The sequence below is a fragment of the Chlorocebus sabaeus genome, chromosome 5 (assembly GCF_047675955.1).
Source record: "Chlorocebus sabaeus isolate Y175 chromosome 5, mChlSab1.0.hap1, whole genome shotgun sequence".
In the NCBI taxonomy this organism is placed as follows: domain Eukaryota; kingdom Metazoa; phylum Chordata; class Mammalia; order Primates; family Cercopithecidae; genus Chlorocebus; species Chlorocebus sabaeus.
Window position 1 is genome coordinate 80,751,662 of NC_132908.1, and position 23,602 is coordinate 80,775,263.

General features: G+C 45.2%; 1 protein-coding gene across 1 annotated transcript; it reads right to left on the bottom strand.

The window, feature by feature from the left end:
* Window positions 1–1,238: 1,238 nt before the first annotated feature.
* HSDL1 (hydroxysteroid dehydrogenase like 1) lies at window positions 1,239–23,520 on the bottom strand. Its single transcript, XM_007994213.3, has 6 exons — window positions 23,411–23,520; window positions 13,987–14,048; window positions 9,672–9,897; window positions 8,559–9,004; window positions 8,121–8,348; window positions 1,239–3,644 (listed from the first exon to the last, which is right to left on the bottom strand). Exons 3-6 carry the CDS (start codon window positions 9,889–9,891, stop codon window positions 3,546–3,548), a joined length of 993 nt encoding a protein of 330 aa, XP_007992404.1. The 5' UTR covers window positions 9,892–9,897; window positions 13,987–14,048; window positions 23,411–23,520; the 3' UTR covers window positions 1,239–3,545.
* Window positions 23,521–23,602: the final 82 nt, after the last annotated feature.

The following is a 23,602-nucleotide window of genomic DNA, read 5'->3' on the forward strand; positions in this document are numbered from 1 at the left end:
CTGAGCAAACACTTACTGGAGAAGGGTGCCAATGTCACGCCACGGGAAGGCCATAAGCCTGTCCACCCCCTCCCCTCCGGGGAGCACCTGGCTTCATACCTGCAGCACCATTATCCCGCCCTCAACAGTGGCACTGTGCGGGGCTGCACACAGCACATCGCCCTCGCAGGGGGCTTGCTGTGGAAGTTCTATTTGTGCATGTTCCAGAGTGGGTTCTACAGCCTCCTCCCCTTCCCTTTCAGTCTCACCATAGGAATTACATAGAGTCTTTTTTATTTTTTTTTCTTTTTTTAATCTTTTGAGACAAAGTTTTGCTCTGTCTCCCAGGCTGGAGTGTAGCGGGGAGATCTCGGCTCACCGCAACCTCTGCCTCCCGGGTTCAAGTGACTTTCCTGCCTCAACCTCCCCAGCAGCTGGGATTACAGGGACGTGCCACCACACCCAGCTAATTTTAGTATTTTTAGTAGAGATGGGGTTTCACCATGTTGGTCAGGCTGGTCTGAAACTCCTGACCTCATGATCCGCCTGCCTCGGCTTCACAAAATGCTGTGATTACAGGCGTGCGCCACCGCGCCCGGCCAGGAATTACACAGAATATTTCTACTGAATTCACGACTGTCCTGTGCTTGGCTTTATACTCATTAAACATATATTAATCTTTAAAAAGAAAAATAACACATAAGCCAATACTGAGACTGAGACAGACTGGAATAGGTTTTGAGGACATAACCACCTAACCCTCTGGTTCCCAAATGTGATTAGATTTTAAGTAATTGAGGTTGAAACACAGGAAAATCTCCTAGGAGCTGTCTCTATCGGCTCTCTTCCCTTTTTTTCTCCCCACTCTTTCTTGAATCCATTACAATCTAGCTTGAAGACTGAAATGGCTCATGGAAAAAAATCACCAATGATCTCCCTCCACACAGCCAAATTCCACGAGCAAATCAATCCTCACCTTACTCAACCTACCAGGAGGCAGAGATTCAGAAGTCAACTCAGCAGCTTCCAAAGACTAGGTACATTGTTCTCAACAATTTTGTTACTGACTTGTCAGCTTTTAACCAGTTATGACCACTGGTGTTCATAAGTTAATTTCTTGTAATCACTTCTAAGAAAAAAAAAAAAATTCTCTCATTCCAAATTACAAACATCTGGAACAAAACACTTCCAAAGGAAACAGAAACAACTACTTTTATTGTTAAACTTTCAATTCACAGATTAAGTTTCAAAGGTTCATATTTCCCATGTTCTTTTTCTTTTTTTTTTTTTTTTTTTTGAGACAGGGTCTCGCTCAGTCTCAAGGCTGGAGTGCAGTGGCACGATCTTGGCTCACTTCAACCTCTGCATCCCGGGCTCAAACGATTCTCCTGCCTCAGTCTCCCAAGTAGCTGGGACTACAGGCATGCACCACCATGCCTGGCTAATTTTTGTATTTTTTATAGAGACAGGACATGTTGCCTGGGCTGGTTTTGAACTACTGGGATCAAGTGATCCACCCGCCTTGGCCTTCCAAAATGCTGGGATTACAGGTGTGAGCCACCGTGCTTGGCCCATATTTCCCACATTATTAATGAGACCCCATCCACAGTGGTCCAATCAACTTTCAAATTAGCTCTGGGGAAAAAAATAATGAAAGCTAGAAAACCTAGAGAAGGTCTTGCGCTGCATCTTTCACTACAGCTACGGACAGCTCTGCGCCACACTTGCACCAATCAGCATGTTTGCCCATGTCCTGCCAAGGAGAGAATTTTACATCATCACTGACAAGGTGCGTTCACCTATTCTCATCACGTAACACTGATTCCGATTCCATACCTAATTTATCAATCTAAGACATTACTGGACCACGCAACCTTACATATAACTACCTCACAATATTTTCACATGAAGTTGCTGCTGCTTATGACACATCAAAGTTCACGTCAATGTGGCATGAAGTCAAGAGGATTCCAAGTTAACTCCATCAAAACCTTGGGGGTCACACAGCATCTCCCAGTGTGTAGATGTTCACATCTAAGTTCTGAAGACATGATCTGAGCATGGAAGAGCTTCTGGAGTTGGCTGCTGATCTTCTGAGTGCAAATCCCATCTGGAAATCCTGTAGGCAATGCCATGGGCAAAACTGTGTCCATAAAATTGTGCTCAGGTCTGCTTATGACAGATTATCATGCCACAAAAAAAATGCCACAGGAGTCCAGACTTTCAACCAATCTACCAGCTTCTGCATCAGTATCACAATGCCAAGCTCTGAATTTTAAATGTGCACATATTGTCATATTCAAATACTGACTTATAGTTTACAAAGCACTAGGTACATGGTCCTCAAAAATGGTTGGCTTTATAAGACCCAAACTAAGGACATTTCATAGGTTTCAATGTTAACGCATATTGTGAGGGTTTGTGCATAATTATCTTCACACCAATAAAGGTATTCACTACAATACATAAATTCATTACACAGACCAAGAATAAGCTTCTAACTTATTGACAGATATATCATGTCACACACATAATTTGTCCATATTTTACTATTCCATAAATACTTATTATTTCTATCAATAATGCTACTGGAATGGAATAATATTACATAGAAAAATGTAGGAAAACCAGATATAACAAGCTGCAAAGGGCTAAATTTCAGTTATAAAATGGGTCAGAGGCTGAGAAATCACTATTTATCCACAAGGATTGCCTTATAAATCAAAAGATGACTGCAGGTTTCTCTTACATATCCAAATCTAGGAATAAGTTCATTCCATAGCAGATTTGAAAAAACAAAAATATAATGTAGGAAGTAATATTATTCATGGCAAACCAACAGCATGAAATTTGGTAGGCTTATCTAGGATGAAAGGAATAATCTAGACTGTTTTAATACCCTCTAAGAGTCCATGTTAAGTCATCCTCACAAAAAACCTTTTTAAAAATATGGTAACCATAAATAAAGCTGCTCAACGACACCACACACACACGCGCACACACACACGTACACACACACGGTTCTCTAATGAAATACCAGTTGAAGTGCAGCATTTTCATTACAGATAGTCAAACAGCTAGACCTATACAATACACACAGATTTTTCCTAATAGTACCAGCAATCTTAGTTATAAAATAATACTTTTCAGTAGTCTTTCTTGATGCACATTTAAAAACTAGTACAATTCCTCTAGTGTAATGGTCAATTTCCCTTAAAAACAACATCTGAAATTATAAGAGCTGACAAATCACATTATATTTCAGTATTAGACTGCTGTGGCTCTAGAACAACAGAAAAGCGTAACTTTTGAACAGGTTAGGGAAAAAGCATGAAATGTAGATGTCTTCAATCAGCCTCAGGCATTATTGATCCTGTGGCATCCACACACCCTTGAGGTTTTTCACAGCATTCTGACAGTATGATGTCTGCTTTGCAAATGACGAATCAACAGTATGCTGAATAATCAGCAATAAAACACAGGAGATAAATTAAATGTGTTTTTCCAAATGTCGGAATACCAAGGTTCCCAGGAGTTGGCAAAACTTCTCAAGCGGCCATCCAGACTCAGGCTGTGCAGGATAAGGCCTCCTTACGTAGTGAACGGTTGAGAATATTTGCTCCCCACACCCAGAGCCATTCAGGCATATACTGTGCAAAAAGAAACTAAAAATGGAAGAGAAAAAGGTTGTAAGGTTAGAACCAGAAATCAACACTGAAGGAAAAAGTACACAGACCAGTGCACGAAATCCACCAATCACAACAAATACTCACCAATCAATCACAACAAATACCAATTAATCACAACAAATACCCACCAATCAATCACAACAAATACCCACCAGTCACAACAAATATCCACCAATCAATCACAACAAATACCCACCAATCACAACAAATACCCACCAGTCACAACAAATACCCACCAATCGATCACAACAAATACCCACCAATCACAACGAATACCCGCCAGTCACAACAAATACCCACTAATCGATCACAACAAATACCCACCAGTCACAACATATACCCACCTATCAATCACAACAAATATCCACCAGTCACAACAAATAGCCACCAGTCACAACAAATACCCACCAATCGATCACAACAAATACCCACCAGTCACAACAAATATCCACCAATCACAACAAATACCCACCAGTCACAACAAATACCCACCAGTCACAACAAATACCCACCAATCGATCACAACAAATACCCACCAGTCACAACAAATACCCACCAGTCACAACAAATACCCACCAATCGATCACAACAAATACCCACCAGTCACAACGAATACCCACCAGTCACAACAAATACCCACCAATCGGTCACAACAAATATCCACCAGTCACAACGAATACTCACCAGTCACAACAAATACCCACCAGTCACAACAAATACCCACCAGTCACAACGAATACCCACCTATCACATTAAATACAACAATGGAAAAAGCCCCCAGGCACTACTGTATTGAATACCTGGTTTTGCCTAAGATCTTACCCTAGATTCTACAGGGAATAGAAGCATGACCACCACCCACCTACCCTACTTTCCGTAATGAGGCTGGACTGTCCTGCATGTAAATACAATTCTATCTTTACTTAATGTGATACGAACAGAATGTTCACTGGTTAAGAACCACAAAATCAGCAGGGCACGCTGGCTCATGCCTGTAATCCCAGCACTTTGGGAGGCCAAGCAGGGTGGATCACAAGGTCAGGAGATCGAGACCATCCTGGCTAATAAGGTGGAGCCCCGTTTCTACTAAAAATACAAAAAATTAGCCGGGCGTGGTGGCGGGTGCCTGTAGTCCCAGCTACTCGGGAGGCTGAGGCAGGAGAATGGTGTGAACCCGGGAGGCGGAGCTTGTAGTGAGCTGAGATCGTGCCACTGCACTCCAGCCTGGGCGACAGAGCGAGACTCCGTCTCAAAAGAAAAAAAAAAACAAAACTCAAAATCATTATAGGAATAAGTCCATTGGAACAGACAGACACATACATGGTTAGTACTCTATGAGAAAAGTGGGGCTTGTCGGGTAGGATGGAACAAAGTTCAACAAGAAAACAATCAGAAACACCAGAACGTTGGGATGGTATCTTGACCTATGATGAGGGGGGCTCAGGGGACCAGGGGAGGGAGTCCTGCTGATGCCACTCTGCTTCAGGGGTCTCACTCAGGGCCTTTGTGCTAGCAGCAGACTTAGAGCAATGTCTGAAAACATATTTGGTTGTCACACTGGGAGTGGATGCTACTGGCATCTAAGTGGGTGGAGGCCCAGGATGCTGCTCAACATCCTACAATACACAGGACACTCCCCATGACAAGGAATTATCCGCTCTCAATGCCAACAGTGCTGAGGTGGAGAAAGCCCACACTCCTCTAACAGATTTGTCCAGAACTGAATGAAAGTTCTAATACCGCATATATGAAAGAGAAGAGACAGGCCCTTGGCAAGTACTGACGTTCTAGCCTTGAACTGAACTGATGCATGATAATAGAGGTTATCCAATCCTCTTGTCAATAAATGGACACAGGTTACTCTCCAGGGAGGACACACACACACACACACACACACACACACACACACACACACACTCTCTCACGCACTCTGTGAACAAAGAAAATCACAGTAGCAAAAGCTACCAGAGAAATATGCCACGAACAAAAAGCAAAGGATGAATCAAATCTTTGATGTAAAATTGGAAATAAAAATTCTAAGACTACTTTTTAGGTTTCTCTGCTTTTCTCAAGTAATTAAAGGACCTAGAAATAACTAGTTAAATAAAACTGCTTTTTTTTTTTTTTTTGAGATGAAGTCTAGCTCTGTTGCCCAGGCTGGAGTACAGTGGTGTGATCTTGGCTCACTGCAACCTCTGCCTCCCGAGTTCAAGCGATTCTCCTGCCTCAGCCTCCCAGGTAGCTGGGACTACAGGCATGCGCCACCATGACCAATTAATTTTTGTATTTTTAGTAGAGACGGGGTTTCACCATGTTGGCAAGCCTGGTCTCGAACTCCTGGCCTCAGGTGATCCACCTGCCTCAGTCTTCCAAAGTGCTGGGATTAGAGATGTAAGCCACCACCATGCCTGAGCAAAACTGCTTCTTTTTTTTTTTTTTTTTTTGAGACGGAGTCTGGCTCTGTTGCCCAGGCTGGAGTGCAGTGGCCGGATCTCAGCTCACTGCAAGCGCCGCCTCACAGGTTTACGCCATTCTCCTGCCTCAGCCTCCCGAGTAGCTGGGATTACAGGCGCCTGCCACCTCACCCGGCTAGTTTTTTTGTATTTTTTAGTAGAGACGCGGTTTCACCGTGTTAGCCAGGATGGTCTCGATCTCCTGACCTCGTGATCCGCCTGCCTCGGCCTCCCAAAGTGCTGGGATTACAGGCTTGAGCCACCGCGCCCGGCCAACTGCTTCTTATTAAGCTCTCATTTTCATAAAAGTAATAAGTAACTGTTGATATACGTATATGTTTATTTAGTAGTGATAAATCTAATACTCTTTATGTAAACAGTCCCAAAAATATCTGTTTGGTAATTAAGAAAACTCTAAATATTAAAAAAAAAAAATTGGACCAGGTGTTGTGGCTCACACTTGTATTTTAATTTATTTTTTTTTGAGACGGAGTCTTGCTCTGTCGTCCAGGCTGGAGTGCAGTAGCACAATCGCGGCTCACTGCAAGCTCTGCCTCCCGGGTTCACGTCATTCTCCTGCCTCAGCCTTCTGAGTAGCTGGGACTACAGGCACCCACCATCACGCCTGGCTAATTTTTTTGTATTTTTAGTAGAGACAGGGTTTCACCGTGTTAGCCAGGATGGTCTCAATCTCCCGACTTTGTGATCTGCGGCCTTGGCCTCCCAAAGTGCTGGGATTACAGGCTTGAGCCATCGCACCCAGCCAGCTCATGCTTGTAATCCCAGCACTTTTGGAGGCCGAGGCGGGTGGATCACCTGAGGTCAGGAGTTCGAGACCAGGCTGACCAACATGGTGAAACCCCATCTCTACTAAAAATACAAAAATTAGCCGAGCGTGATGGCACGCACCTGTAATCCCAGCTACTCCAGAGGCTGAGGCAGGAGAATCGCTTGAACCTGAGAGGCGGAGGTTGCAGTGAGCCAAAATCGCACCACTGCACTCCAGCCTGGGCAACAAGAACAGAACTCTATCTCAAAAAAAAAAAAAAAAAAAAAATCTAAACTAGGGCACAACTCTTTACTAGACCAGATAAAGGAACTCAAATATATTATAATGAATAATGATGCATCCTCATATGAATGCTTAGGATCACAATTTCAAATATCTGACCCAGTTACTTTCCAAAGTCCTAAAAGGTCCCAATCCTTTGTCACGCCTAAACGATAAACTTAAAATAAAAGTTCTATGCTGCTTGAAAAAATTAGTCTAAGACTATATGGATATATTATTTGATAAAATGGTTGCATGAAATATAGCCCTATCTTGTGGTTTTGTGTTTTTTTGGATTATATTTTTAACTTAGAGGTAGTCCTCAAGCAGTACTAGAATATTTTACTTTGAAATTCCCATGTAAATACTTAGCATTTTTATAGTCCTACCATCCACTTACAGCAGCATATTTCTTTTTTTGTTTTGAAACAGAGCCTTGCTCTGTCGCCCAGGCTGGAGTGCAGTAGCGCGATCTCAGCTCACTGCAACCTCTGCCTCCTGGGTTCAAGTGATTCTCCTGCCTCAGCCTCCCAAAGCAGCTGGGACTACAGGTACACACCACTAAACCTAGCTAATTTTTGTATTTTTAGTAGAGACGGGGTTTCACCATATTGGCCAGGCTGGTCTCAAACTCCTTACCTCAGGTGATCCGCCCACCTCAGCTTCTCAAAGTGCTGGGATGACAGCCATGAGCCACCACACCCCGGCCAAAGCAGTATATTTCACCTTTAAGGTGCCACACAGATTGAACTTTGAAAGAATTTTGAAAATTCTTAATGCAATAATCTCACAAAAGAAAATTTAGTGTCTTAACCAAAATTATTCAGTGTCAGGCTTCAAGGTCAGAATTTACAATTCTCATCTTAGGCTTTAATCAGATTCCTCTGTATCACTGAGAAAGGTTCAGGATGCATTAATCTAATTATGAGACCTGAAGCACACTCCTACCTGAATAGAATGGGACCAGTACCCTGTGGTCCTTTTGGAAATCCCGAGAGTAGAAACAGCATGATGTGCATAGACTTTTGGCGAAGGCACCAACCACGAGCACCTGTGCAGAAAGCTGCCGGGTGCTGTCATGCTGGTGGCTACATAGAAAGGGATTAGACTCTGTACAAAGATTCCTTTAGAGGCATATTCATACTGCAAGGCTCTGCTGAAGTGGTCTAAATAAGCCTGTTGAGACAGAGGGAAGGAAAAGACTCTTAATTCTGGGTGAACTTGAAAATCCAGGAGAAAAAAAGATTTGCTTATTATCAATTCAGGAAAAAATACAGGATAAGCAAATGTGAGTCGCTGACAAAGAGTTCAACAAATCAGACCAAACAATTGTTAATAAATGTTCTGTGGTATTAGGATTTCATCTTCCAGTAAGTAACGTCTGACCTTAGAAGCAGAAAATGCAGCCAGCTGAGGAGTGGGCTTGCAGCAGGAGCCAGAAGAGATCGTGACGATGGCACCTTTCTTTCTCTCCACCATTCCCGGTAACACGACGTGGACCATCAAACTAGCGGCGGCTATGTTCACATTTATGATGTCCCAGAGCTTGTCCTCGGAGAGCTGAGTGAAATACTGCGGGTAGGGATAAAACACACCCACGTTATTTACCAAGATGCCAATGTCTTTGTCCTTCAGGGCTTCTCGAATTGGAAGGTAGATCTCACGGCCGCTGCTGAAGTCCGCAACTATAATATCAGTTTCCACTTTGTACGTGTCGGCTATGTCTTTAGCAACAACCTGCAACTTCTCCTCATTCCGACTAATCAGGATGATATTGAGACCTCGGCTTGCTAACTCCTCAGCGTAGGCTTTTCCAATCCCATCTGTTGCACCTAGGATGCAAGTCAAGAAAAGTGAGCACGCGCATTTCATGGTGTGACCCTTAAAATGGACCTGAAGTACCCCCTGTCAGGTTTAGTCAGAGAAAAAGTCACACTAGAAGTCAAGTGAGTTCTAACATCTACGAGTCAAGGGCACTGCTGCTGAGTCAGGAATGTGAAGGGCGCATGCTAAACACTCTCCCAGACATCCCGACACACAGACAGGGAGTTATTTTACATTCACCATATTGATTAGGAGACACAGTAGGAATTTGTTTTCAAACTATTATCTGGCTTGAATGAGTGGCAGGAGGTGCTCTTCTGGGAAATCTTCATAAATTAAAATGAAATTCAAAATACGTGAAGCATTTCTGAAAGTAGTGACAGTTTCTAAAGACGATTTTAAAACAGAGAACAAAAAGGAAAAGCAAGTGGTAGGAAGTGGGTCTGGAGGAGGCCTGGGAACAGGAGACAGCAGAATAGGAAGGATACCAATCATGAGGCAAGTTCTTCCTAAGATGCGAACAGCAAGAAAATGGGAACATAATCACGGCAGGAGCCCTAAGTTTTATTTTTTTATCAGCATGTTCCCATAAAAACATCACATTAAATTCAGTAGCTCCTTGAAAAATGCATCTGACTTCATAGAAAAGATTATTTTGATTATAAAGTAGGTTACCACTGACAACGGCCCATCTTCCATACTGCTTGATCAAGTCTGCTCTGCTCCCCAGGCGGGGGATAAAATGCAGCCTGATCAGGCTGTAAAAGTCACAGATGACAGTGATGCTTTTTCTGGCCGTATACCAGGCTCCAACCAAAGCTAGAGCTTCCATATAGCAATTGCAAGACCTGGCGATTTCCCTGTACAAGAGGTAGAAGCTGTCAACAGCAGCCATGGCAACCTGCAGGGAGAAGGAAAGAGAGAGAGCCTCTTTGGTTAATAAATTAAAGGAACATACACAGTCTGAGTGAAGACATCCAGCTGAGGGCATCAGATCTTGTCAGTTGTGCATTCAAATAACAATAACTTTTCAAATGCATGTGACCCATGGATTCAGTCTGTCTGTCTGTCTGTCTATCTATCTATCTATCTATCTACGAGACAGAGTCTCACTCTGTCGCCCAGGCTGGAGTGCAGTGGTGTGATCTTGGTTCACTGCAACCTCTACCTGCTGGGTTCCAGCGATTATCCTGCCTCAGCCTCCCAAGTAGCTGGGACTACAGGCACATGCCACCATACCTGGCTAATTTTTTATTTTTAGTAGAGATGGGGTTTCACCATGTTGGCCAGGATGGTCTCGAACTCCTGACCTCAGGTGATCCGCCCCCACCTTGGCCTCCCAAAGTGCTGGGATTACAGGCGTGAGCCACCATGCCTGCAGATTCACTCAATTTATGATCTCATCATTTAACATCTGTAGCTTATCAAGTTACTTTCTTCCAAGGAGACTAATCAACATAACTACCAGAAGTTACCAAATTCCCACTAAAATCAGGTACTACACTACATGCTGTGGCTACAGAGACAAACACAATATGCTCTGCGCCTGAAACATGCTCCTAGTCTAATAATAACAAACACAAAGCTTCTAATTCATACAGCGGAGGTACCTGTATTTCTTTGCTTTATTCACAATCAGCAAGTACGGAGGACCTACTACCTGTGTAGGGACAAAGGAGATGAAACAGAGGTGGCACTAAGACATGGCCTTGGCCTCAAAAGCTTACAATCCACTGGAGACAAAACTCGGCTTTCAAAAACCTTTACATCAATTAAAAAAAAACAAATTTTGCTTAAAGAGATACCCTCCAAGCTTGGAAAAATGGCTTCTCAAATGACAATAGAGTGTCATTTGAGACTCCATCTTCTAACTTAATTTGCAGCCATCATGTTGCCTGGTCCCTTACATTTGAGGAAAGAAAAGTCCAACACAACTCCGGTGAGTGTCCACATAGCAAGCATATACTAAGCACCTACTAGGTTCTATGTACTGTGATTCAAAGGATTCACAGATGAACTAAATGACCGTCCCTACGTGAAGACACAGACATTTAACAAAACAATGTAAAATGCCACATGATCTGGTAGATGTGTGCCTGCAATCAGAGATAACCCTGCAGAAGTGGACCAAGGCCAGGCATGGGGGGCCCTGGCCACAGACCGAGTGAGTGGACTTCATATCAGGCTAAACCAACTGCATTCATCCTGTGAAAGACAAAATATCAAAACGACTACAATAGACTACACTTATATTACAGGGAACTCAGATACACACAAACCCAAGGACACAGCTTATATTCTAAAAAGAACATTTATGTTAAGCCAAAAGAAAAAGAAATATAAAACTTCTGGGGGTGGCCACTTTTAAAGAAATCCCTTTAAAATTGAAAAAAAAAAAAAGTCTGGAACCTAAGAAAATACCCAACAGTAGCAGCAAAAATTAGCATAAGTTTAAGAAAGAATGGGCGAATTCCCTCCTACTCCACTGCAGTGTAATTTGAGCTCAACCAACTTTTGCACAGTAAAAAAGGAACCAAGCAGAAGAAAACAAATTAACCACTGAAATGGAACACGCACAGGAACGGCACCATATTGTGACAAAAGGCATATAAAATAATTTAAAAACTGTTGAATAAATATATATAACTGTGTAGTGTTAATTACAAATCAACAAAACATACAAAATAAATATGACTGAAAACTGAAGAAGTGAAGCAGTAGGATTCCTAAATGCCCTACGGTAAGGAAACAATCTCTCAAAAACAGAAAGTTCCATAGTGGTACCGTGTGAAGTTGATATTGCTACCATATGAAGTTACCAAATTAAGCTAATGTGGCATTAAGTTTAAAAAATGTTTTCCTCGGCCGGGCGCGGTGGCTCATGCCTATAATCCCAGCACTTTGGGAGGCCAAGGCGGGTGGTCAGAAGTTCAAGACCAGTCTGGCCAAGATAGTAAAACCCCATCTCTACTAAAAATACAAAAATTAGCTGGACATGATGGTAGGCGCCTGTAGTCTCAGCTACTTGGGAGGCTGAGGCAGAGAACTGCTTGAACCTGGGAGGTGGAGGTTGCAGTGAGCCAAGATTGGGCCACTGCACTCCAGCCCGGGTGACAGAGTGAGACTCCATCTCAAAACAAACAAACAAACAAAAAAGTTTTCCCCAAATGAAAAGTTGGGCCCCTTTATTCCCTACAGGTAAAATGCTGCCCACTGGGGCTCTGTGCACAGAAACTCACCTCCCACAATGAGAATGCCAAAGTTCATCAGGAAAAGGAAACATTTTAAATTTGACTAAGTACATAAGCCAAATACTGAAGCTAAAAACAACTAAAATAAATGCTCCTTTGGGGTAATTTTTCTTTATGCACCAGATTGGCTGAGATTACCTAAAATATGAGCTGTCTAGTTCAACGAAGTCTTTCTTTTTTCTGAGCAATCTTCCATACAGCAGTCACCAATACCCCTTACTGCTCCCAAATCCTTTGATTGACAATCCTTTGAAATATATTCAAAGTTAGGGCCCCCCTTCTGGGTAGCGAATGAGCATGCCTGTTTCCAGATGTGCATGACAGGAAGCTGCGCCACCGCCCCTCCCAAAACCCTCCTGCTGCTGGAATTGCTGATGACGGGGCAGGTATCAGAGTTTTCACAAATGGCTGCAGTCCTTGAACAGTCATAATTACTGGATTCCCAAAGACATGCCCAAAACAGATTCCCAAAGACATGCCTAAAACATTAATATCCTGTACGACCAGTAAAAACTGAAATTTCAGCCAGGGACAGTGGCTCACACCTGTAATCCCAGCACTTCGGGAAGCCGAGGCAGGCAGATCACTTGAGGTTAGGAGTTCAAGACCAGCCTGGCCAACATGGTGAAATCTGATCTCTACTAAAAATACAAAAATTAGCCAGGTGCGGTAGTGCATACCCAACTTGGGGGGCTGAGGAAGGAGAATCACTTGAATCTAGCAGGTGGATATTACAGTGAGCTGAGATTGCACCACTGCACTCCAGCTTGGGCAACAGAGTTAGACTCCATCTCAAAAAAAAAAAAAAAACCCCAAAAAACAAAACAAAACAAAAAAACATCTGATATTCTATGTTAGACCATCCTAAATTGTGAGTTCCAGAAATAACTCATAAAACATGTGTGTGCCTTTTGTCATAACTAATCAAACACACGGCCATGAGGAAAGTAAATGCAAAAACAATGACCTATATGTAATTACCTGTATGTACCAGGACTTCTCAAGCAAAACGTAATAAAACTGGGAATAAGAAGCTATGACTAAAGAAACCTAGACACTTGGAACATTAAGCTTATTCTTCTAATAACAGGTAGGCATACATCTAGGCTGTTAACACAATGTTTTCAATGAAAAAATAGATAACTACAGGCTGGGCACGGTGGCTCATGCTTGTAATCCCAGCACTTTGGGAGGCCAAGGCGGGCAGATCACCAGGTCAGGAGATCGAGACCATTCTGGCTAACACAGTGAAACCCCGTCTCTACCAAAAATATAAAAAATTAGCCAGGCGTGGCAGCGGGCGCCTGTAGTTCCAGCTACTTGGGAGGCTGAGGCAGGAGAATGGTGTGAACCCAGGAGGCAGAGCTTGCAGTGCACCACTGCACTCCAGCCTGGGCAACAGAGCAAGACTCTGTCTCAAAAAAAATAAATAAATAAGAAAAAAAAAAAGAAAAAGAAAAAGAAAAAATAGATACTACATATCAAGATCAATGGGTTGTAGTCAAAGCAGTATTTGTGGGGAAATTAGTTGCTCCAAGTATACAGAGTAAGGCTCTCGCTACAAAAAGGTCAGGCATGCCTCATGGAGGGACCCCACACTGATGGAAGCTTCCTCCTTCAGCCTGATTTTTTTCAAGAATCTGAACCTTTTTGAAGTAAATATCTAGCAAAAGGTGGCTGACAACACAGGGGGCCCCAGTTTCTCTGCTGAGGTCGTTACCTGCCCTGGGGTCTCTTACCTTCTGCCTGCCAGTTCTGGGTCGTCAGCAGTATACGGCTCTGTCCTTCTCTTAAGGCCAATCTGTGAATAAAACAACAAGAAACAAATGCTTTTCTTTTCCTCTTAGTTCAGCTGGGAAAACTATATTAAACTAACATCCAAGTGCTCAAAAATTAAGAAAACACAAAAATTCTTACGCCATGAATCTCCGTACGGCAGTACGGCAGCAAACCATGTACTAAGCACCAAGTACCCTCCTCTCAGACTAACAAAAAGCGCCTGGCGTCTGCTGGGGACACAGTGCGTGTGTCCTCAGGAACAGCTGGAGGGTGCCCCCCTTTTCCTATGCCTTTTTTCTTAGGGAACATTTCATCAAATGGGACAAAAGCCCATTCCAATCCCAGGGACCCTTGGGGAAACACCACCCACACACCACGCCGGCGTCAGGGATGGGAGCAGCCACAGCTGCCCTCGGTGCCTTTCTCTGCCTGTTGCCTGTCTGGGTTTCACATGGGCCTCCTGCTGCCTCGCTCTGCACAGCCCTTCTTCAGTTCCACCTGCATCGTTCCCTGGAACATCTACATTGCCACAGGCTGTCCTGGCCTCTCTTTCCAAATTCCTGGCAGGGACTCTGGCTGGCCTACCTGAGTTCAGGTGTCCACCACCTGTCTAATCTCCTGGCAGGGTGGCAGGGAGGAAGGTGTCCCACTGTGTTTGGGCGCAGCCCCCCAAGGCTGTGAGTGGGTCAGGTGCTGAGGAAATGAAAGGAAACCTCTGGTCCACATTTTCCCTCTCCTCCACCACGCATACCGCGCTGTAACTGTTCTGTCTCTGACCACCCCAGCAGGCTGCAGTCCTCCAGCGCAGAGGCCAAATTCTACTCCTCTCTGTTTCTCCAGCACCTTCCACAAATTCTGGCACAAAGAAGCTCAACACTACTACATCTCTGGCTGCAGCTCACAGGCCGAGTCTTTTCCTGTCCGGCTCTCGGTCTCCATACGCAGGATCCATCTCAGCCCCCAGCTCAGGAGCAGACCACCCACAAATTCCTTTGATCCTTTACAGAAAGAAAAGCTTGTATGCTAAACCCACCAGGGACCTCCCACTCAGGCCAGCAGAGGAGACAAACCCACTGCAGAGGTGAGTACAGGAACCTGGGGCTGAGAGGCGTCAAGCCCATCATGGCCCAGCTTCTCAACACCCCCACTAGACACCCCTCACCATCTTGCCAGGGGAGGACCATCATGTGCAAGTACCTTAAACATGTGTTAATACTATGGTTGCTACGTATGTTTTAAAAATCACAGAGCATCAGAGGGGTTGATAGCATTCAAGGTCTGGTCCTCAGCCTTGATGGATAGAAACGCAAGTTTTTCATTCCTCAGAGGCAGCTCAAGACAAAGAGATCTGACTCACATCCACAAAACCCACAGAAGACTGATACATTCAAATGCCGATTTAGGAATGGATAGTGAACACACAGCGAAGGGGCCTAAACACACATGGTCACTGGTCCCACAGTCTCTCGAGATCTACATGGAAAACCAAACTTCTAGAACAGCCATGAAAAATACAAAGCATCAGAGACTGAGGACACCATCATGAATAAACCAGGACTCCGTGCCACCCGGTATACACGGAAGTCAGAGAAAGATACACCAAGCAACTGCAACGTAAGGTGGCAAGGGTGCCACTGGGGTGAAATGGGTCTTGAAGTGTGAGTAGAATCTCTGGGCAGAGAGGAGGGAAGGGGCCTCCCAGGCCTGGGCCCACGGAGAAAGGCTCGGCACTGTCAAGGATCTGGCCTGTTCAGGAAACACTGGGAAGTCCCCCACGCGGACAGCACAGGCTGTGCCATCCTGTGTGAGGCCCCATGTGTGCAGGCGCACAGGCTTGAAGGAGGCTGGGAGAGGTAGACTGGAGACGGCTTCACGCCAGACTGGAGTGCCTGGACCTCCTCCTTGAGCACCAAGGGAGGGCGCTGGTGGGGCTTGTTTGGGAAGGTAACGCAGCAGGGGAGGGGAGGGGTCCTGAGCCCTCATCGCCCAGCTGGGGATGAAGGTGGGCCACACGGAGAGCACAGGCTCTGTGGCCCCTGCTGCTCCTCAGCCTCGCCAGACACTTCGCATATTCTCTCACACCCTGATGGGCCAAAAATGTTAGAGAATTGGAAATTAAAACTCATTCCCTCCTCTCGATCTTCTTCCCTATCCTCTGTACATGATGGAAAATAACATTTTTCTCATGACAAAAGAAATCAGTACTTTCCCCAAAGCCACCACATTTCAAAAGCTCATGGCCTCTCACTGAAACTTTCAAAGGAATTTATCACACATTTAAGCCTAGAAGCCCACTAAGGCATATGTAGATATCAAGCCTCGTCAAAGTTGCTTTAGGTGTCTGACTCGTTCCTGTTTTGTGGCTTGATCAGTGAAAGCTATTAACCTGTGCTACGGTCTGGTCTGAGCATTCGGCCCCACTACCCGATTCTTGGTCTTGAATCTTAACCCCCTAGGTGATGGTTTAGAAGGGAGGGCCTTTGGGAGGTGATCAGATAATGAGGGCTCCACCACCTTGATCTTGGACAATTCAGCCTCCCAAACTGTGAAAAGTGTTTGCTGTTTCCAAGCCACCCAGTTCATGGTATTTGGTTATAGCAGCTCAAAACCGACTAAGGCAGCCTACAACCTGGAGAAACCCATGATGCGGAAAGCAATACTAAAACACAGTAAAATTCTGATTCCTGTACAATCTACCTGCAAAAAGATATTCTAAAGCTTTGTTTTCTTAAACAGAGAGTAGAATGGTGGTTGCTAGAGGTGGGGGCATGGGTGGGAAGTTTTGGTCAAAGGGTATAAACTTTCAATTATAAAATGCATATGTCTGGAGATCTAATGTACAGTACGGTGACCGTAGTGAGCAATACCGAACTGTAGGCTTAAAATCTGCTTAGAGGGTAGATCTCAAGTGTTCTCACCATAAAGAAATAAAAAAGTAACTGAGATGATGAATGTCTTAACTAACTAGGTTGTAGTGATCATTTCACAAAGTATACACATATCAAATCATGCTGTACACCTTAAATTTATATAATTTTATTTTTCAATTACACTTCAATGAAGTTGGAAAAATATAAAATAATTTTTTAAAAAAAATGTTAAGCTTTGTTTTCTCATCTCTGCAGAAAACTAAAACATCTGTGAACAAAACAAAACAAAACCAGAACTGTCTCCAAACCAGAAAAAGAAGAGCAATTCCCTATTATCTTTTAAGCATTTTCTACTTCTACAGGTCAAGAGTCATCAAAAACCTACAGGAAACATTACAACTGCAAAAGCGTCATGGGACAATTATGGTCATAACTGCAAGGAGCAAAGTCACCTCTTCAAAGCACCACTGCTGTGGCCTGTAACCCGATCCCACTCCACAGTGAAGGGGACTCCACTCCACCTAGCAGTGTAAAGGGCAATCAAATCAAATACAAAGACCTTCATGAACCAAGAGTTCTGGGAGGAAAGTCCTGGCTGAAACATAGACATCACCAAGCTATCCAAATGCAGGTGACGTGGGGCGGGTGGTAAAAGAACACAAGGCAGACTGGCCAGGGTTTTAAAGAAGACAAAGCAAGTAGGACAGAAAAAAGACAATCAAAGCACCAGTGAACAACAGTGTGCTGGGCAGAGTAATGGCCTCCAGGGATATCTACAGCCTAATCCCCAGACCCTGTAAATACGTTACCTTAAGTGGCAAAAGGGACTCTGTAGATGTGATTGAGTTAAGGACTCTGAGCTGGGGAGGGTGGGTCCAATGTCATCATGTGTCCTTGTAAGGGGGGCAGGAAGATCAAAGACAGAGAGCAACGTGACTACAGAGGGAGAGGTCAGAGAGAGCTCGAGTTGAGGGTACTCTGTGCTGCTGGTTTCGATGATGGATAGAGGGGTAGGTCACCAGTCAGGGACTGAGGGTGGCCTCTAGAAGCTGGCAGAGGCCAGGAAAAGGATTCTGCCCTGGAACCTGCAGAGGAAGACAGCCCTGCTGATACCCTGACTTTAGCCCAGTCAGAATGATCTCAGATTCCCGTCTCCAGAAGGAAGAGACATCTGGGTCATTTTAAGCCACTATCTTTGTGGCAATTTGTTACATCAGCCACAGGGGATAAGGATAAACAGTGGGAGGAAGGGATGGATGAACAGTCAGTTCAGCTTTCAGGACAGCGAAGAGACAAGCTGAAAACTCTGCAACCTCCCTTAAGCTAAAACCACTATGTGTATTCAGGAGCCAGAAAGTCTGAGAGATCCCTGTCATCTTCGACTGACCAGGGTAGACCTGAGGTCCCCCTCCTTACCAGCTGGGATTATCCAGCTTTTCAGTAAGGCTCCAGGGCTATGGCTGTTTCCATTGAAAACATTTTTGTCAAAGAAATCTTACTTTTTTTCAGAGTGTGAATCTGCCTTGTACTCAGCACTCCAAATCCTCTGGTCTTCCTAACCTTTCAAGTCCCATGCCTTCTCCTCAGTTCAATCACTTCCTGACAAGCACCAACAACAAGCCGGCCCTGGGGAGAAACTTCCTTCCTGTCTCTTCCCTTCCCAGGTCGCGGCACTGCCCCCGCCTCTGAGTTCCTCTCCATCTCTCTTACCCATGTGGCACTTAGCACACACTGCTCTGGATTCTATTGAAACACTCAACTTGCTTATATCTCGGTTTCTTGCTTGTCCAAGGAGAGCACAGGCCTCTGGAGGGCAGGAGATGTATAGAAAACAAATTTTTCTGTAACTAAAAAAAAATTTTGTTTTTAGGCAGAGTCTTGCTCTGTCTTCCAGGCTGGAGTGCAATGGTGCCATTTCTGCTCACTGCAACCTCTGCCTTCTGGGTTCAAGCAATTATCCTGCCTCAGCCTCCCGAGTAGCTGGGACTACAGGTGCCTGTCACCATGCCCAGCTAATTTCTGTATCTTTAGTAGAGATAGGGTTTCATCATGTTGGTCAGGCTGGTCTTGAACTCCTGACCTCAAGTGATCCACCCATCGTGGCCTCCCAAAGTTGCTGTGATTACAGGCGTGAGCCACCGCGTCTGGCAAAATTTTTTAAATATATACAGAAGTATGTAAAATGTATTATGCACAGTTCAAAGAACAATAAAACAACCACTGAGCCACCAGTCTACTGAACAAAACCAGTGTCCTGGAAGTCCTGTATGCTGCTCCTCTGATTACAGCCCCTCCTCTATCCTGGAGGCAGCCTCTCTCCTAAATTCTGGGGTAGTCACTCCCTGCCTTTTTTAACAAAACAGCTGTATACCCCAAGCATGTACTCTGAAACACTAACAGCACTGCCAAGTTTTGCCTGGTTTTGAACCTCACGTAAAGGAGCCACACTGCATGGACCCTTTGGTGACTTCTTTCTTTCACTCAACATTATTCCCGAGACTCATCCATGCCCCTGCAGCTGTAGTCCATCCTCCTCTGCAGCTGCACAGCACCTCACGGTTCGGATGCACTGCCGTTCACAGATCCCCCTGCTGCTGGTGCTGGGCACATGCATTGTTTCTGTGGTTTTGACTTTACAGTAAGGAACAGCACTGCAGGGAGCACTTGTCCCCATCTCCTGTACACCTGTGCAAGAATTCCCAAAGGCGTCTGCCCACGGTTGAACTGCTGGGCCACATGCATTCCACTGCCAAATGCTTTTGCAAAGCAGCAGAACCCATTCACACTCCTGCCAGCAGCAGGTTCGTGCCACTCCTCGATGTCACTGGCTGGTAGCGTCCAAAGCTTCACCTTCTGCCAACAGGGTGGCTGTGAAATAGTATCTCGTTATGGTTTTAATTTACATTTCCCTGGTTACTAATAAGGCTACAGTCCTTTTTATACGTATGTGCTGTGTTTTGTAATCTTTGAAATGCCCGTTCCTATCTTTTGTCCTTTCCTTCTTTTTCTCTCAGAATTCTAAGAATTCTTTAAATAGTCTAGATACTAGCTCTCTGTATGTTTTGTGTCTCATTACAGTATCTTTGATGAATTAAATGTGCCATTATTATTTTGAGACAAGGTCTGGCTCTACTGCCCAGGTTGATGTGCAGTGGCATGGTCACAGCTTACTGCAACCTCCGCCTTCCAGGCTCAAGCCATCCTCCCACCTCAGCATCTCAAGTACTTGGGACTACAGACATGTACCACCGAGCCCGGTTTTTTGTTTTTTGTTTTTTTTCTTTTCTGGTAGAGATGGGGTTTCGCCATGTTGCCCAGGCTGGTCTCAAACTCGTGAGCTCAAGCCATCCACCTGCCTTGGCCTCCCAAAGTGCTGGGATTACAGGTGGAGTCACTGCACTTGGCTGAGTATCTTAATTTCGAAATAGACAAATGCATCAATCATTCTGCTTTAGGGTTTGTACTCATTACGTTTTATTTCAGAAATCCCTCCTTAGCCTCAGGTCATGAAGAAATTTTTTTGAATTATTTTCTATAAATTTTACACTTTTGCTTTTTCAGTTTAAGTCTTTAATCCTCCTGGTGTTTTGTGATGGTGTGAGGCTGGGATCTCACACAACTTTTTTTTTTTTTTTGAGACAGAGTATCTCTCTGTCACCCAGGCTGTAGTGCAGTGGTGCGATCTCAGCTCACTACAACCTCTGCCTTCCAAGTTCAAGCGATTCTTCTGCCTCAGCCTCCCAAGTAGCTGGTACTACAGGCGCATGCCACCACGCCTGGCGAATTTTTGAATTTTTTTTTTTTTAAGTAGAGACAGGTTTCACCATATTGGCCAGGCTGGTCTGAAACTCCTGTCCTCGTGATCTGTCCGCCTCAGCCTCCCAAAGTACTGAGATGCGCCCGGCCAGATCTCAAACATCTTTATATTCCTCCTCAGCACCTGACATGCTGCTATAAACAATTTTATTTAATAAAAAGAACCAAATACTGCTTTGTGTTCAAAGCTTCAAATTTAACTCTTGAGAAAAAATCTAAGAAGCTTCTCATACTCTGTGTCAGCAGTTTGACAAAGTTAGTCATTGGTGTATGATGACTTTTTGGGATTTATTTGCCTTCACTGCCAATTTTTGGTATAGGACTAAACGCACAATGAAGCTGAGCCTAAGAGCAGCAACATGGAATTAGAAACCTGGAATCTAGTCCAAGATCCAATACTCCTCACTGTCATGTCTGTATTTGTGCAATAAGAATTAAAATATTCAGACTACCCCACTCCTAGGCGGATACCTAAGATGATTAGAAACTTTTGCTCACATAAAAACTCCTACTTGCATGTTCACAGCAGCCTACTCACAACTGCCAGAAGGCAGAAACAAACAAAATATCTATCAACGAATAAATGAATAAGCAAAATGTGGTGTTACCCATACAAAGGAATATTATTCAGCCATAAAAAAGCATGAAGTACTGATACATACTACAACATAAACTTTGAAAACATTATGCTAAAGGACAGAAACCAAATACAAAAGGCGGTATGTTGTATGTTTCCACTTGTATGAAATGTCCAGCGTAGGCAAATCCACAGATTGAAGATAAATTAGGGCTGCTGAGGGACAGGGGGAGAAAAGGGGTATGACTGTTAATGGGGTTGGGGTTTCTTTTGTAGGTGATAAAATGTTCTGGAATTAGTTACTGGTGATGGATGCATAGCATTGTGACTATAGTAAGAACTACCTAGTTATACACTTTAAAATGGCTAAAATGATAAATTTTATGTCATGGGTATTTCATTTCAATTTTTAAAAACCTACTTAAAAAAAAAAGTAGCGCCAATTTGTTCAACTCTGTGCCCCTGCAATATTCCTGCAGTGATTAAAACCAAAAACGGCCAGGTGCAGTGGCTCATGTCTGTAATCCCAGAACTTTGGGAGGCCAAGGCGGGCAGATAACCTGAGGCCAGGAGTTCAAGACTACCCTGACCAACACAGCGAAACCCTGTCTCCACTTAAAAAAAATAAATAAATAAAAAATTAGCTGGGTGTGGTAGCACGCGCCTGTAATCCCAGCTACTCGGGAGGCTGAGGCACAAGAATCGCTTGGGCCCGGGGGGAGGGGGGGGGCGGAGGTAGCAATGAGCTGAGATCGCAGGCACCACCGCCCTACAGCCTGGGCGACGGAGCGAGACTGTCTCAATAAATAAATACACACACACACACACACATTCTGAAAGGGGCCTGCCTAGGTTGGAATCCACCTCTCCATTTAAGAGCTGTGTGTCCTGAATGAAGTTACTCTGCCTCTCTCTGCACGTTGCTCACATCACCTGTATGAAAGGGGATAACAGTTTCTGCCTAAGAACTACAAGAGGAATAAAATGACGTGGTCCATAGAAAGCACTCAGAACAGTGCCTGTCCATGAGTGTTCAACAGACCTAAGCTATTAGCCACAATTATTGTGTTTGATATTAGCTACTGGATATCTGTGGCGGTCAGAGTAAAACTGAGAACTCGCATTATGCAAAAGATGCTGCTAAGTGCTTTATTCCTATTGTCTCACTTTATTCTCTCATTAACCTTATAAAGCGCAGTCAGATTCTCCTGTTTATACATGGGGAAACTGAAGCTTACAGAGGTAAAGTAGCACACCCAACACCCCACAACTCAGAAAGGGCTGCTTGCAATTCAGATGGAGGTGTAGCAAGGCGCAGAGTCCTGGCCAGGGAGCCCACTGTGAGCCCCCCACACTGCCTCGCAGTCAACTGTACGCATCCTGCTGGGATCGCCGAGGGGCGCTGCAGCGATCTGGTTTCTGGGGCTGTGTCTGGGTGGCACGTTTTCAGAACAGGGACCTGCGTGGTTCGTCTTCCAGCTCTTCCCCTCCAGCACCCGGCAAGGCCCAGTCAACACGAGCAAACTCGGAAATCCTATCTGAACCCAGGACCGCTGCATGAGGAATCGGCGTGCCCTTTCTTTAAGAGCTCAATTCTTCTGAATTATTTCCATTTTAGAAAAACACGGCAACAACAACTCAAACCAAATCGTTTAGAAAGGAGAATAAAGAAGCACCGACAAAGGAGGCGATTGCTGGGGTCGCTCGGGGGAGGAGCCGGGTGAGAGGCTGCAGGGAGGGCAGGGTACCCGCCGGCGACAATGGGGTTCGGGGTTTGGGGGGAGAGGCCCGGGGGAAGGGAGAGTATGGGGGTGCAGCGCCGCGGCGGGGGGCGTGGGGATGGAGCCGGCGGAAGGAGGGCTCTGAGATGTGAAGGGGCGGGGCTGGGGGTGTTTGGTCTGAAGGAAGGAGTCTCATGGGACGGAGGGACGAAGATTTCCCGGGGTCAGGGGCGCCGAGGGGCTTCGGAGCTGGATGCCGCGGAGGGGGCCCGGGGCCTGGGGGGCGTGGTGAGAACTCAGAGGGGTCCGGCGAAGCAGCCGGCTGGCGCAGAAGGGGCCGAGGCGGGGTCTGGGGCGGAAGGGCCGCGAGAGGGCGCCCAGGGCGCGGGGGGCGCGGTACCTGCAGGGCGGCAAAGTCTTCCAAACCGGTCCCGCCAGACCCGCGCGGCCACCGCCCACGTCTCTGCCGCCGCAGCTGCTGCCGCTCGGCGCCCTCACGTGACTCGCGCACGCGCCGGGGGCGGAGCCGTCTCAGGGCCCCCCGCCCGGCGTCCCCAGCGCGGCGGCCCGACCCGAGTGCGCGTGCGCGGCA